This window comes from Saccostrea cucullata, unplaced genomic scaffold (genome assembly GCF_032062105.1).
Source record: "Saccostrea cucullata isolate Sc308-1 unplaced genomic scaffold, CSIRO_AGI_Scuc_v1 ctg5608, whole genome shotgun sequence".
NCBI lineage: Eukaryota > Metazoa > Mollusca > Bivalvia > Ostreida > Ostreidae > Saccostrea > Saccostrea cuccullata.
In genome coordinates, this window is record NW_026929419.1 from 9,405 (window position 1) to 24,464 (window position 15,060).

The 15,060-nt window shown below is 37.7% G+C and overlaps 1 protein-coding gene across 1 annotated transcript; it reads left to right on the top strand.

Moving 5' to 3' along the window:
* Positions 1 to 893: 893 nt before the first annotated feature.
* On the top strand, positions 894 to 13,588 carry LOC134280801 (ovochymase-like; the record flags this gene model as incomplete). The annotated part of the gene is made up of 3 exons (XM_062763255.1): positions 894 to 1,071; positions 13,206 to 13,327; positions 13,424 to 13,588. Coding segments are annotated over 3 exons (465 nt in total), but the record flags the coding sequence as incomplete, so codon positions are not given.
* Positions 13,589 to 15,060: the final 1,472 nt, after the last annotated feature.

Consider the following 15,060-nt stretch of genomic DNA (forward strand, 5'->3'; position numbering starts at 1 on the left):
TTAAAAAGCCTATGATGTGCAATATCCATAATCACAGAACCGAGCCTATATTCAGGTGTCGAAGAATCTAAATTTGGATGTTCCTTGGTCTTTTCAAGAAGACTATTATATTAACTGTCTTTTGTTGAATCAATAAAGGGAAGGCAGGTATGAAAACTAATGAAGTCTGTTCAGAAAAATTAGAGATAACGCATATTTGTGATATATATTGAGTACATAGGTCAAAACATCCTTTCAAATACTATGCAAAAATTACCAAATCTGTGAAAAATTTTAAAATGACACACCTGTTCTTTTGAAAAGTGATCTATCGTTCTTATACCTACGCTTATCAGCTGGCCTGATGCAAGATAAGCTATGAAGAGAGAAAAGTAAATCTTCCTTTATTTTCACTCAAAATGACCAGCATTTCTATCATTCGGGTGCTTTAAAGATGTCATATGTATTTTCATATGGAAGAAAAATCCTATAATTTCCTACAAGTTGTGATTTTGTCAACCTTGAAAATCAATATATTTATTAAGCACTCTTTGGAATTTTTGAAAATATTTTATGCTGGAACGAACTTTCTTAACACCCCTTAGCATTTTTCAATTTGCAAGTGATTAAGACATTTGATGAAAAATACTAATCAAAAATCATTAATATTAGACATACACACCAACTGAATAAAATATTCCTTATGAAGCTCCTTTCGAATTACTAGTAAATACACAATTCTTATTATGCTTTTCTTATTTAGAAAAGTATAAGATAGGATTAACTCTTTCGTATTTTACGAAAAATAAGTGCATATACATACACTCGCAAGTGATAACATGTCGAAGAAGAACGTGGGATCTTCAAACAAACAAAAACTTGAATACCTCTCAATTTTTTTTTATTCATTCAAGATTGTGACCAGCTTCTTGCATCCGACCTCCTTTATGGAGATTTTGCGATCAAAGGTCCTGGAAGGTTTCCCTGGCAAGTGGGTATTAGAATCAATAATAATACACATACTGCACCACTCTGTGGAGGAACCATTCTCAATTCATTCTGGATTTTAAGTGCTGCACATTGTTTTGAATAGTAAGTTTTCATTTTATATTCATATTGTAAATGTTATGTCCCATTCTACATCATGAGGTACGTGCTGCAAGCTATAAAAATATTGCTTTACAATATACTTAAAGAAAGAAAAACGCAGAGTTAACCTTTGTGATGATTTAATGTTATTACTAATTATTTCCACATTTAAACTTATTTTTAATCAATAGGTTATCAATATCTCATTTGATTATGACTTATAATTCATGTGTAACAGTGTTGTTCAAACTCAATTGAAGGCATCGCCAAAAGTGAAAAATCAAAATCCTTATTATCTCCTAGCTATGCCTTCCTGGTGCATCTGTCACAATCTTGACTCTCCTTTGCATGGAGTTCATCAGTGCATTTTTTTCTCATAAAGATTTTATTCAATCCTTCCGACGAGGCAGTTTGTCCAGAGTTGCTGGACAATATGGTTTGATGATTCTAAGCCAATAATTACCTAAGATATTCAAAAGTACATCACCATGACCTACTTTTCTGTCGAAATTATCCCACGATGCATCAACTGACAAAGTTTAACAATTGTAATACAAAAATCACCCGAGGTACTTAAATATAGCCCTAAAATATCACAAGTAGGTCACTGTGACCTACTAAATAGACGACATTCTCTGAAAACTCAAGATGCATCAACTGCAAATGTTTGATGATTCAAAGCCATTAAGTACCTTGGATATTCAAAAGTAGGTCACTGTGACCTTCTTTCTGGATGTCGTTCTCTGAAAACCCAAGATGCATCAACTGACAAAGTTTACAAATTCTAGGCCAATAAGTACCTAAGATACTATAATATAGATATGAAATGTCAAATGTAGGTCATGGTGACCTACTTTTTAGTTGATGTTCTCCAAAAACCTAAGGTTGCCTCAACTGACAACGTTTACTACTTCTAGGCCAATAAGTACCTAAGATACTTAGATATAGACATGACATGTCAAAAGTAGGTCATGATAACCTACTTTTTGTTGATGTTTTCCGACGACCCAAGATGCTCAACTGACAAAGTTTGATGTTTCTAAGCCAATAAGTACCTGTGATACTTTAATATACCTAATATGATAACATGTCAAAAGTAGGTCACCTTGACCTACTTTATGGTCGACGTTTTTTGAAGATACAAGATGCATCAACTGAAGTTTGATGATCAAAGGTCTGAAATATGCCTTTTAAACAATAATAAAACAAATGCCTGCAAAATTTAAAAAGTAAGTCATAGTTTCTCATAAATATGTTGAAATAAAGGCCCCAAGATGCATCAACTTACATGATTTGATGATTCTAAATCTCTCAGTGTTTGAAAAATAATGGGATCAAATGTTTAAGATAAGACATAAAATTCAAATACATGTAGTAGATCACGGTGACTTTTAAGTTGACTTTGTTTGAGGACCCAAAATGCATCAATTGACAAAGTTTAATGATCCTCTAAGCTTTAAAGTGTCAAAAATATACCTCCATATTAATTTGAAAACAAACGCCCACAAAAATTTTAAAAAGTAGGTCAATTTAACCTACTTTCGAGATACATGATGTGCTAGGATGCATCCTCTTACAAGATTTGATCCTAGTCTTTATAGTAAGCAAAATGAAAATGTTTTTATTTGGTGTCAATTTTGGTTAACTTTGAAATGACTTTAAAGGGGCATGGACACAGTTCCAGCTTTAATTTCAATATTTCTTTTTCCATTTTTACAAATATTTAACTTAAGTCTTTTTAATGATAATCAAACATTTGAACGCCAGTTGTCCAGATACAAGACAGATTTATAGCTCCAAACCTTTGTTATGTAAACAAGCTCTCTGTCATGTTTTTGTTTACACAGGTTAAAGGTACTTGGACACATAATTGAAGTTAATATTTTCTCATTGTTTCTGTATATCACGAATTGTATATTTTGATAGTATTTCACACAAAAATTAATTAAAAATCTTATTTCATTTAAAAGTTATTAAAACTTTAAATTTTTTGGCGGGTTTGATTGACACATCCTTGCACTTTCACAAATTTTAACTTTATTCTTAATCCTTAGGAAAAGTGGCAATTTTGATGTGTTTTAATGAAAAATATTAAAACTTCTATCAAGAAAAATAATTTTATTCAGAGTAGAAATGTTAGAAAGCAAAACACCTTCACAAGTATCGTCATTCCGAACTAAGAGATGCGTACAGAGTTTTGCAAATCGAACACACTCGTGTTATGTACACAGTTTTTGTAAACAGGGCTAGAGTTCTGTTATTGTTTATATTTAGAAATCACCGGGTGCGTTCAATCGTCACAGTCTGTTTACCACAACTGCACGGACTGACAATATATTGTGTGTTTGTTTTGCTTTCGAACGTGCCTACTCTGAATTTTCTGGATTATAGTATTAATATTTTTCATTTATACAAAACGAGATTGCCACTTTTCCTAAGGATTAAGAATAAAATTAAATTTGTGAGAATGCAAGGATATGTCAATCAAACCCGCCGAAAAAAATGAAATTTCAATATCTTTTAAAGGAAATAAGATTTTTAATTAATTTTTGTGTAAAATGCTATTTAAATATGTAAGTCGTAATAATATAGAGAAAATAATAACTTCAAATCTGTGTCCAAGTACCTTTAATAAACTGATAAATGTTCGTTCAAAGTAGATAATTTCTAATAAAAATTAAATTTAAATACGGTACGATAGTTACTATTGATTTACTGAACTTTACTTTGTTATAAATATAATATTTCTATATATAAACAAAAACAAGGAACAAGCCTTGTTTAAATTATTAAGAACTTTAAGTTGTGTATATTAATTGTTATTCAACAAATGATGTACAAAATTTTGCTAATCAATAGATGATGCCTTATGTAGGAATTATAAACATTAAAATTAATTTTAAAAAAAATCAGCTGAAACTGTGTCCAGGCCCCTTTAAGACCACGCCCTTTGCCTTGATAAGTCTTTAATCTTCAACATATCCATTTCCTCGTATGTAAATTTGGGGAAAATCTGCTAGGCTTTCACAGTTGGCGCACGAGCAGAGGCGACAAAATATTCGTGCGACCGAATATTTTGTTTATGATCGTAAACTGTTGCCAAAATTATCGCATATGAAAAAAGTGTTCGTACGAAATTCGCACGATCTAAAGCGACTGTTGTGCATTAAATCTTGCGATATGTCTTGCGTCTATATGCAACTGTTGTAGAATGAAAGCGAGTGTTGTAAGTCTAAGATAATGGGATAGGATTGCACGACTGATAAGGTAATCGGACGATTGAACGTGCGACAATACGACTGCTCGTGCGTTCATGCATTCCGTACTACGAATGTTCGTGCGAGTCTGAGGACCGGGTATATATTCTGTGGTGCTTTGGCAATGGTGTGGGTCCTAGTTTGGCACCACGTGGCTCCAAAATCCCGGGAGAAGACAAGAACACGTCCGTCAGCTTCAGAGTTTAATTTTAGAACAACTTACTGTAATTACTGAGACGCCGAACCCGACGCAAATACAAAATTGCACTACACTACTCCCCTCCCAAGAAAGAAAATGTTACATTTTCAACAAACACATAAAACAAATAGTACATGTACAAAGCAAAATGTTCAATTTAACTGTCAAATCTCTGTGGGCGCCTTACCGCTCTCCCACTCCTAGTGAATTCCCCTTGGTCTGTAGGTTTCTTTGTGACAGGTGCTACTGCATCATTCTTCTTGGAGGCTTTCCCTTCCTTCTGTAGGCTTGATTCTGTTGTCCAAACATCATCGTTTCCTCGCCTATCCTCAACTCCATCTGCACATTCGGAGGCTTTCTCTTCTTTCTGTAGGCTTGATTCTGTTGTCCAAACATCATCGTTTCCTCGCCTATCCTCAACTCCCTCTGGACATTCAGAGGCTTTCTCTTCTTTCTGTAGGCTTGATTCTGCTGTCCAAACTTCATCGTTTCCTCGCCTATCCTCAACTCCATCTGCACATTCCTTAAAAAGTTCGTCAAAGTCGTTACAATATTTTAACTGGCGACGAACCTTGGCAATCCATCTTGGGAGTGTATCAACTTGACATGGCTTCAGACGATCATGATGGAGGATGGATGAACCTTTTTTCGTTATCACATTATACAAAACTGGTCCCAACTTTTTGGAAACAACAGCTGGTCCTTTCCAGAGAGGCTGAAGTTTTGGGCTCTTCCCTATCTTTTTAGCATCATCCTTGATGTAGACGAGGTCACCAATATTATATGCTCTCTCGTACAGCCTTAAATCATGCAATCTTTTCTGGCTTTTGACTGCTTTCTTCAAGTTCTGACGAGCAAGATCCTCGCACTTCTTCATAGATATCCTTAGTTGTTCGACATAATCTGCTTCAGAATGCTGCTCAGATGGATGTAGCCCAAAGATGACTTCCTGTGGAAGGTGAATGTCGTGACCAAGCATTAGGCGGTTAGGCGTTAGTCCTGTGCTGGTGTGCGGCGTACTGCGATAGGACCAAGCAAGAAGTGGGAGATGGGTGTCCCAATCATCTTGGTTCTGGCTAACAAAACACCGCATCATTTGTAACAGGGTTCTATTGAACCGTTCTACCAGTCCGTTGGAGGACGGATGATACGGAGTTGTTCTCGTCTTTGCCCATCCCATCAGTGAAGCCAGCTTTTTCATCAATTCGCTGTCAAAATTTCGCCCCTGATCGGTGTGTATTTCGAGAGGTACGCCAAATCGTGCAATAAACTCCTTTACCAGTATCTCAGCAATGGACTCGGCGGTTTGGTCAGGGAGGGGGTAACACTCAGTCCATTTGGTGAACTGATCTACTAATACAAGAATGTACTTGTTTCCTTTTTTAGATATTGGAAAGGGACCCAAGATGTCTAATTGTACCCTGTCTAATGGGGAACCTGCAAAGTACTCTTGTAATGCAGATCGGTTAGTTTTGTTTCCTTTTTTACTCACTGCACATTTTTCGCATGATCTCACGTAGGTGGTAACATAATCTGTCATGCTATACCAGTAAAAGCTTTGCTTCAGGCGTTGTATGGTACGTTTGATACCTGGATGGCCAGACAATGGGGAGCAATGAGCGATCTCCAATATTTCTTTCTTCAACACATCAGGAACAATGAACAATTTTCTATTTCCTTCTGGAAATCTCCAACAGTAAAACAAGCAGTTATCTTCAAGAAGGAGATTGTCTTTTGTCAACCAGTAATGCCTCAATGCAGGTGATTCCGAGAACAATTCTCCACGGTCTGATGGAAAACCTTCTTCCATCCACTTGAAGAGAGTACAAAGCTCAGGGTCGCATCTTTGTTTTTCTTCCAGCTCCTTGCTAGTATAAACATCCAACGAAATGGTTCTTCCATTTTCTTCTTCAAATGAGTCTTCCTCTAGGCAACGCACGTCTAAACACTCGTCTTCACTGTCGTACTCAGGACTCTGTTTGTGGACACCGTGTCCTCCAAAATAGCTGTCCTGAGTATCTTGATCCGAATTAGACTCTTGTGTGCATTTGTGGGCACTGTGCCCTTCAAAAGTCATGTGAGAGTCAGTTTTAATTGCAAGGGGTAGAACATCATCAACATTTGTGCTAAATTTAGACCATTCCTGGTGAACTTTCAAACAATGATTGCAACCACCGCATGGCAAATCTGACAGGTGTGACCCAACATGAGAGCATTCACAACTTGGTTCTGTCATGGGATACCTAGACAATGCATCAGCATTGCAATCATTTACACCTTTTCGATGCTGGAAGATGATGTCAAATTGACTCAAATGCTCGAGCCAACGTGTGAGCTGCCCCTGTGGAGTTTTGAATCGGTAAAGCCTGGTAAGGGAGCCATGATCAGTTCGAACAATGAACTGCCTTCCAAGCAGATAATGTCTAAACTTCTGGGTGAAAGTAACAATAGCAAGCAGTTCCTTCCTGGTAACACAATACTTAATTTGCGAAGGACCCAGACGTTTGCTTGCATAACTTATAACCTTCTCGTTGCCATCTTGATGCTGTGAAAGAACAGCTCCTATACAATAGTTAGAAGCATCTGTGTCCAAGACAAAAGTACCATTAGTCATAGGGTAAGCCAGTATGGGTGGGGATACCAGCTTGTCTCTCAGTGTGGTAAATGCTTCTTGCTGATGAGATCCCCAGTCAAAAGTCTTTCCTTTCTTAGTTATGTGGTAGAGTGGTTCTGCAATATCTGCATATTTATCAACAAACCGACGATAATAGTTTGTCAAGCCGAGAAAGGACTGGACATCCTTGACAGATTCAGGTCTTGGCCATTCCTGGACTATGCGGGTAAGCTTCGGGTTAGCCTCAACTCCATTTTTGCTGATTCGGTGTCCAAGAAAAATAACACTTTCCTGAAAGAAACAGCATTTTGATGGCTTTAGCTTCAAATTACTTTCCCTGAATCTTTCCAGTACTTCTCTTAGGTGGGTTATATGCTCTTCTACTCCACAACTGGCCACAATGACATCATCTAAGTATATCAGAACCATGTCCCATTGAAGTCCTTTCAGCACAAATTCCATAGCCCTTTGGAACGTACCTGGGGCTCCACACAACCGAAACGGCATGCGAGTATACTCGAAAAGCCCATAGCGTGTGATGAATGCTGTCTTACTACGGTCTTCTGGATCCACTTCAATTTGGTGGTACCCCTGCTGTAAATCTATAGTTGAGAAAATAGTAGCTCCTGCCAGGGTATCCAGACATTCTTCAATGTTTGGCAAGGGGTAAGAGTCCTTCCGGGTTACGTCACTCAACTTCCGATAGTCGATACACCATCTTTTTTTCTTATCAACACAACAGGAGAAGCCCAGTCAGATCTAGATAGGACCACAATTCCACTGTTAAGAAGACCTTGTAGGTGTTGTTTTTCTTCGTTCTGGAATCCTAACGGTGTGCGTCGAACAGGCTGACGAACAGGTGCTGCATTGCCAGTTGCGATCTGATGAGATATTGGAGAAAAGCGTCCCACATCATTGGCATCCTTAGCAAATACGTCTTGAAATTCAATCAGTAAACTTGTTATTTCACGAGACTCGGATTCTGTACGGCCCTTTATGGACTTTTCAACAAGCCCTGCTAAGTGATTTGGTACTTGGTTTAAGCATTTTTGGTCTGGTACCTCTTTGTTTATGGGGCTCTTATCCGTATCTGTCTCGGCTTCAACTAACTTCCCCAAGTGTGTACCTGCAGCTAGTCTGACCTCATTAGGTGTTGGGTTAAGGATGCGTACAGGGATGTTTTCGGTCATGTTTACAAGCACAGATCCTGTGTGAGCTCAATTCTTCAGGGATGCAGGATCCAGCACACCAACCAGCTCGTTGTCAGGTTTGTCCAAACAACCTGTGACTATTGTTTCACTCATTGGGGCAAGTGTGGTTGCTGAACTGACACTTACTCTTGCTATATGTACTTGATCTGAAGTATTAGTATTCCCCAGGACAAGTTCCCCTTTCACTAATAAATCCCCCTGTCTTGCTAAGACTACAGCATCAACAGCCATCAATAAATCCATTCCAATTAGAACATCATCACGGATTGGAGCATTGCACACTTTCCAATTGGTTGTTGACTTGCCCAAGTTAATGCGTACACTGACATTATTTACTGCTATCATCTTATTGCCAGTTTCTGCATTAAGAAGTGTGACCTTGTCAGAGCAAGAATAATTCAAATCTACTTTTTCAACAAAGTCTTGAGATAGAACTGTAATTTCTGCACCAGTATCAATAACTGCTTTTGTTTTATGACTGTTAATTTGAACTGGGACTCTGATTGATGATCCCCCTTCCTCTTTTCCAATTTTGAGCATCTTTTTTTCATCGTCATTCTCAACTGATGCGTCAGCTTTTCTATCTGGTGAGCGTGATGGTGATCTGGGGCAATTTCTCTGAAAATGGTTTGTATCACCACACTTATAACAACCTCTTTGAGGAGATGGTGATCTTTGTGATGATTTGGTCAATGCTTCTTTTCTCTCTATTAACTTTTTTAGTTCCATGATCTCTTCCTTCAATGTTTTCTCTCCAGATGCAGCAGTTGACAATGCTCTAACTTGTTCACCAGAATCCCCTTCTTCTCGTCTGTCTGTATGCAAGTCATCATACCAGGATACTCTCCTAGAATAGCGACGGTGCTGGGAATCTTCACGGCCTAATGTAGCCCTGTAATTGTGCTGAAGTTGTATAACAATATCCAGTGCTGCTGTAATAGTTTTAGGCATTTTATTCAGGGCCTCGTATCCTATCCTTGGATTTTTATATCCTTTTAAAAAGGATTCGGCTGCAATTTCCTCTTGAAGTTCAATGCTCACTGACGGGAATGCTCTGGAAACCAAGCGTCTGACTTGTTCAGCAAATTCGTCATCTGACTCTGATTTTTGCCTGATTTCCTCCAATCGCTTTCTTGCAGTGGTTGGAGGGTCTTTTCTATTAAAGCGATCTTCCATGTGCTTGAGTAATCTAGCATAATCATTCTGAACTGAAGATGGCAGGCTACATAAAAATTTGGATGCCTGGCCTCTTAAGCACTCAATGAAACGGTCCAGTTTCTCTTCTGCTGACCAGCCATAACGTTGAGCTGCTCTGTGGAAAGGAACTAAAAATCCTTCCCATTCTCCACTACCATCAAATGTTGGTAATTTTTGTCGAGGCAAATATTCTTGCCTTCCTTGTCCTACAGAAGCTGGGTAACGGCTTGTCTCAAAATTGCTAATAGTGTCCAATACTGGCTGAAATGGCACACCACTTGAACCAGGTACAGGAGTAGAGGTAGTTGGCCTTAAGTTTTGTCCTCCCATTATGCCTGAGTTTCTTGATATGTATGTTTGGTCTGGTCGTGACAGTCTGGGGCTGTCCCCTCGACTGCACATCAGTCCTGACATAAGATTTTGACTAGGTATTGGCGCCTGCCTGGGGTTATCCCCTCGGCTCATTGAGCGCTCTAGAAGTTGTGTGCAAGTTTCAGTCATTTCCGAGAATAGCCGTACCTGTTCTCGCATCATTTCAGATTGATTCTCCATTGCTTCATCCTGCCTGCGTAGTAAGGCATTGGTCATTTCTCTGACATGAATTGAGAGCCCCCCTAATTCTGATTCAACCCTCTCTAGTACAGCAATGGTCTTTTCTTCCACCAATGGCATTGATGTGTTATGGTCTTCATGCAATTCTCCCATGATACCAGTCTTCTGTGCTGTTGTTTCCTCCTGACTAGCCTCGTTTTTTGACATCTTTACAAGTTGAGCAACTTCTGTGGGTCCACTGAAACTGTTAACACGTCAGGTGTAGGGTCACTCCAACACTCTTTAACGATGTCTAATTCTAGTCGTCGTATCCACTTCCTTGATAATAAATGATCTGGATGTATACCGTCCTTCAGGAGATGTAAATTAATGGATTGTCTACCTTTACCCCTGACCTTCACAATATCCAAGTGAAACTGGAGAGTATTCCTGCCTAATGTGTCGTTCAATTCACAAATACTGCGATTGAGTAGCGTTACCTCCTCTTTGATTTGATTATCAGTACTTTGGAAAGATTCAGGATGTCTATGACCAAGATGGGAGTTGTATGCCTTAGCTGAGTATACAGGAATGGTAATGAACTTCAATGACCCTTGTTTCAAAGTCACAAACTTTATGAGTCTTTGAAATTGTTCTAATATGTGAGCAGTTGCTGAACCTACTTTATTGTAACGCAGTTCTATGTGCTTATGTCTGTAATGTCCAACTTTCTGTGTAATGTCACACACTCCCAATAGTACGTAAACAACAAGTGGTCTAGTTTCCTGGAATAGTTTTTCAAGTTCCGGAATTGCCTTGTCGATAGCACTTGCAGTCGTTGCCCCTGGGTACGTAAGAAACTGCAGTGGAATTCCTGAAGAATTTCTGTTTCTTCTCAATGTATCTCCAAGGCTGTCTGAAATGAGTACTGGTAGCTTTTCACAGGAACTTGACGGCACTTTAAGTGGATTTTTTTCCAAAAAATTTGTTATGTTTTTTGAGCTCATCAAAGTGAAGATAATATATATATGACTTATAAAGAATACTGTTATAGCAATTTTTATTTTTAAGTTTTTTTTTAAAGTTTTTTTTCAACCAGTGACTGTGAAAAATAAACAGAATGCGGATTCACACAATTCTGATATTTAATAACAACTTATAAATCAGATTGGCCTCACCCAGTACGATGCACGCGTGTCCGACAGAGAACGGGTTCACACTTCTCTGTAACGCAAGCACGTGGACTGGCTCAGCACGGAGAAACAGCGTTTTCTCCAAACAATAAAAGGATACACAAAATATATGATATTACTAAACACTTCTGACACCAATGTGGTGCTTTGGCAATGGTGTGGGTCCTAGTTTGGCACCACGTGGCTCCAAAAACCCGGGAGCTTCAGAGTTTAATTTTAGAACAACATAATGTAATAACTGAGACGCCGAACCCGACGCAAATACACAATTGCACTACAATACCACCCGTTTCCGACGCTCTTCAGTTGACCTTGTTAAGATGCTTGTAATTATACACGGTATAATATATACCTGTTGCAAAGCATGTCAATTGAAGGTGATAAATCAAGCAATGGTAGTAAAACGTTGCAAGATTACAGGAGGCATGTTGAGCAACAGTCTCGTGGTCGCAAAATACACGCAAAGACAGCTGCGATTCATCTTGAAATCCTTAAAAATCGTGCATCAGTCTTATGAGTACATAAAACGTTGTAAAACGTTCGTACAAATATTCGTGCGTTGAATTGCGATAATTTGGATCGCATTTGGTCGCGTCTGAATAGTGCATAGGCGTCGGAACCGGGGGGGGCTAGGGGGGGCTTAGCCCCCCCCCCCCCCACTTTTTTTCCCAATATATACTTAGTATAGACATTGAACACATCTTCGTAAGTTTAGCCCCCCCCCCCCACTTTCCATAGATATAGTATAGTATAGGTTAAAATTGGTAAAAGTGTTGATGATTGGAAGAAAATTTTTTGTTACTGGACTTCGAACCTTGCCCCCCCCCCCCCCCACGAAATAGGCCTTTCGAGTTTGGGGTACATTCCATTTTTTTTTTTTTTTTTTTTTTTTTTGCTTGTCAGGTTTTTTTGGTGGACCAAAAAATTTTTTCTGACACTTAGCCCCCCCACTTTCAATTTGCTTCCGACGCCAATGTAGTGTGCATGTTGACTATATTGAGGAGACCTGATGCGACCACTAAAACACATGCAATGAATGCGAGACATCGTGCAACGTATGCGATAGCTCGTGCAAAGCTAAAATTTTCCAATCGCAAAGTCTTGTAAAGTACCCGTGCGCCAATTGTGAAAGGGCCTTTAAGAAGACTGTTTTAGTAACCAGTACTTTTGTTTTATTTTCTTGATCATCTCCCCTTGTTTAAGGGTCCAAATCGTACTTTTATTGTAAATTTATTTTAGTATTTATAAATGGTAGTCCTTGGGTCAAGGATGCCCTGTGACAAATTTTACAATGATTGGACAAGGGGTTCTTGAGTTATGACCTATATTCTAAAAGGTTTACGTGCACTACACGACGCACACTGCACAAATGGCCATAGCATTAGCCCTTTGAGCCTTTGGCTCAGAAGAGCCAAAAATTGGTTTAGAACTGAAAAGTTTAAATACATTTATAAGTTGTCCTGACCTTCCCCTGACAGCGAAAGAGAGGAGAGGGTGTAACTGAACAAAATTGAAACTACACTAACTAAGGATGCTTAAGCATTTTTTGATTAATTATGACTTTTCCCTACAAGTATGAACTTTCATCGAGGCCTAACCCTACCCCTGAATGTACATTATCTGAGGATACTTCCATATACATGTATATACGACCATGGCTTTGCTGTTCTTGAGAAGAAGATTTTTGTTTTAAAAATCCCTAGATATTTCTATGCAAACTGTGATTGTCCATTGTGGCCCCTCCCTACCTCCGAGTGTTATGATTTGATCAAACATTAATCTACACCCTCTGCAGATGCTTTCATATAAATATGACCAATAATACACTTTCTGTTCTTGAGAAGAAGATTTTAGAGCATTTTTCCTTTTCGCAAATTACAAGTATGTTATCGAGTTTAACCAAAGCTAACCATTTTCAAACATCTTTTTTATAAGTTTTTTGAAATCAGAGCTGTTGATAAGAGTTGGTGACTTGAACAGTAAAGTAACAGATTCATATGAGGGGACATTTGAAATCGAAGAAATTTACATCCAACCGGAATACATAATATACGATGGTAAGATTTTATATAGATATGTATGTGTATCTTCGTATGTATGAAATGGAAAATGATTGAACCTTCATTGTAAAAAAAAACGATGCATTTCTGCAGATGGAAGTCTTCACAATGACATAGCCTTACTAAAAGTAAAACCTAAGCGTGGCCGTGGTATATCAATGGATTCTAATGCTCAGCCTGCCTGTCTACCATCAGAAAATACAGTGTACAGTGAAAACCTGGAATGTTACATATCTGGATGGGGCCTAACAGAATATGGTTTGTGATAATTTGCATTTATTTATGCAGTTTTTTGTTATTAATACAAAGTTAGTTTAATAAGTCAATCAACTGGAAAGAAAAAATAATTTTATATTTCATAATCTGAATCCTTTATATCACAATATCGCGTCAAATACCGGTATGTATCTATCATTTTAAATCTATATTTGTACAGTACAATTTGAAGTAATTTTAAAGAGATACTGTACTCGGTATTGTCTTTTTTACATCTTGGAACAGAAATTTAAATTGTTAGGAATTAACTTATCGCCTTTCCATGTCCTGCTGTCAATCACAACTAATTTTCAACCAATGAAATAATTCTGTTTATTCTGCGCGTTCAGTAAACACTTGCTCCGCCATATGCTCCGACAAACACTCGCTGTAGGATGAGTGGTCGACATTAAACAAATTGAAGAAATAAGTCCATTGTGTTTAAAAGATGCAGTTGGGAACGTGTAACACCGACGACAGGTATCCCGAAAGGGAATTATGGATGTTTCGGGACGCCGACGTTTCGGGACTTCTAAATATATATTGGCCAGGAAATGAAATAAAACTTTTTTACTTGTTTTTTATGTTTATACATGTATACTTTCTTAGTTTGATGCACAAAAAATTCGTACAAATCAGTGCACAATCTGGAGATTTTCAGACTGTCTTCGATCGTTCAAAATATGCATAAAGGGCCTATATGCGCATATGAATAAATAAACGTCATCAGTTCATTACACCTCTACATATGTGCATGTTTTACCTTCAAAATCATTGTCAAAATACGTGCACATTTATTTTAAAAGAGAACTAGACGCTTTTTGAGTTTCTAATTTCACAAAAGTTTATATTGTTGGTACGTGTCAGAAAGTTACTGCAGTTTTTTTATTTCCAGTTTTTATTGCATTTGCACGATTATGTCTTATAACACACTTTTATTTTATTTTTTTTTTAAATTAAATTTGATTTGATCTATCCATTAAAAATGATTCTATTTTATGACAAAAAAATTAACTTTTAATTACCCCCCCCCCCCTCCCACTAGTATTATTAAAAGTACTTGGACACAGATTTGAAGTTCATTTTTTCTGTATAATATCACGAATTATATATTTTAATAGCATTTCACACAAAAATTAATTAAATATCTTATTTCATTTAAAAGTTATAAAAAAATTAAAAATATTTGGTGAGTTTGATTGACACATCCTCGCACTTTTACAAATTTTAACTTTATTCTTAACCCTTCGGAAAAGTGGCAATCTTGTGTATTAATGAGAAATATTAAAACTTATCCAGAAAAACAATTTCATTCAGAGTATACATGTTAGAAAGCAAACTTTACAAGTATCGTCATTCCGTTGTGTACAAAGTATTGCCAATCGAGCACATAATTTGTGTTATGTACATGTACACAGTTTTTGTAAACAGGGCTAGAGCTCTGTTATTGTTTGGTGTTTACGATTCACCGGGTG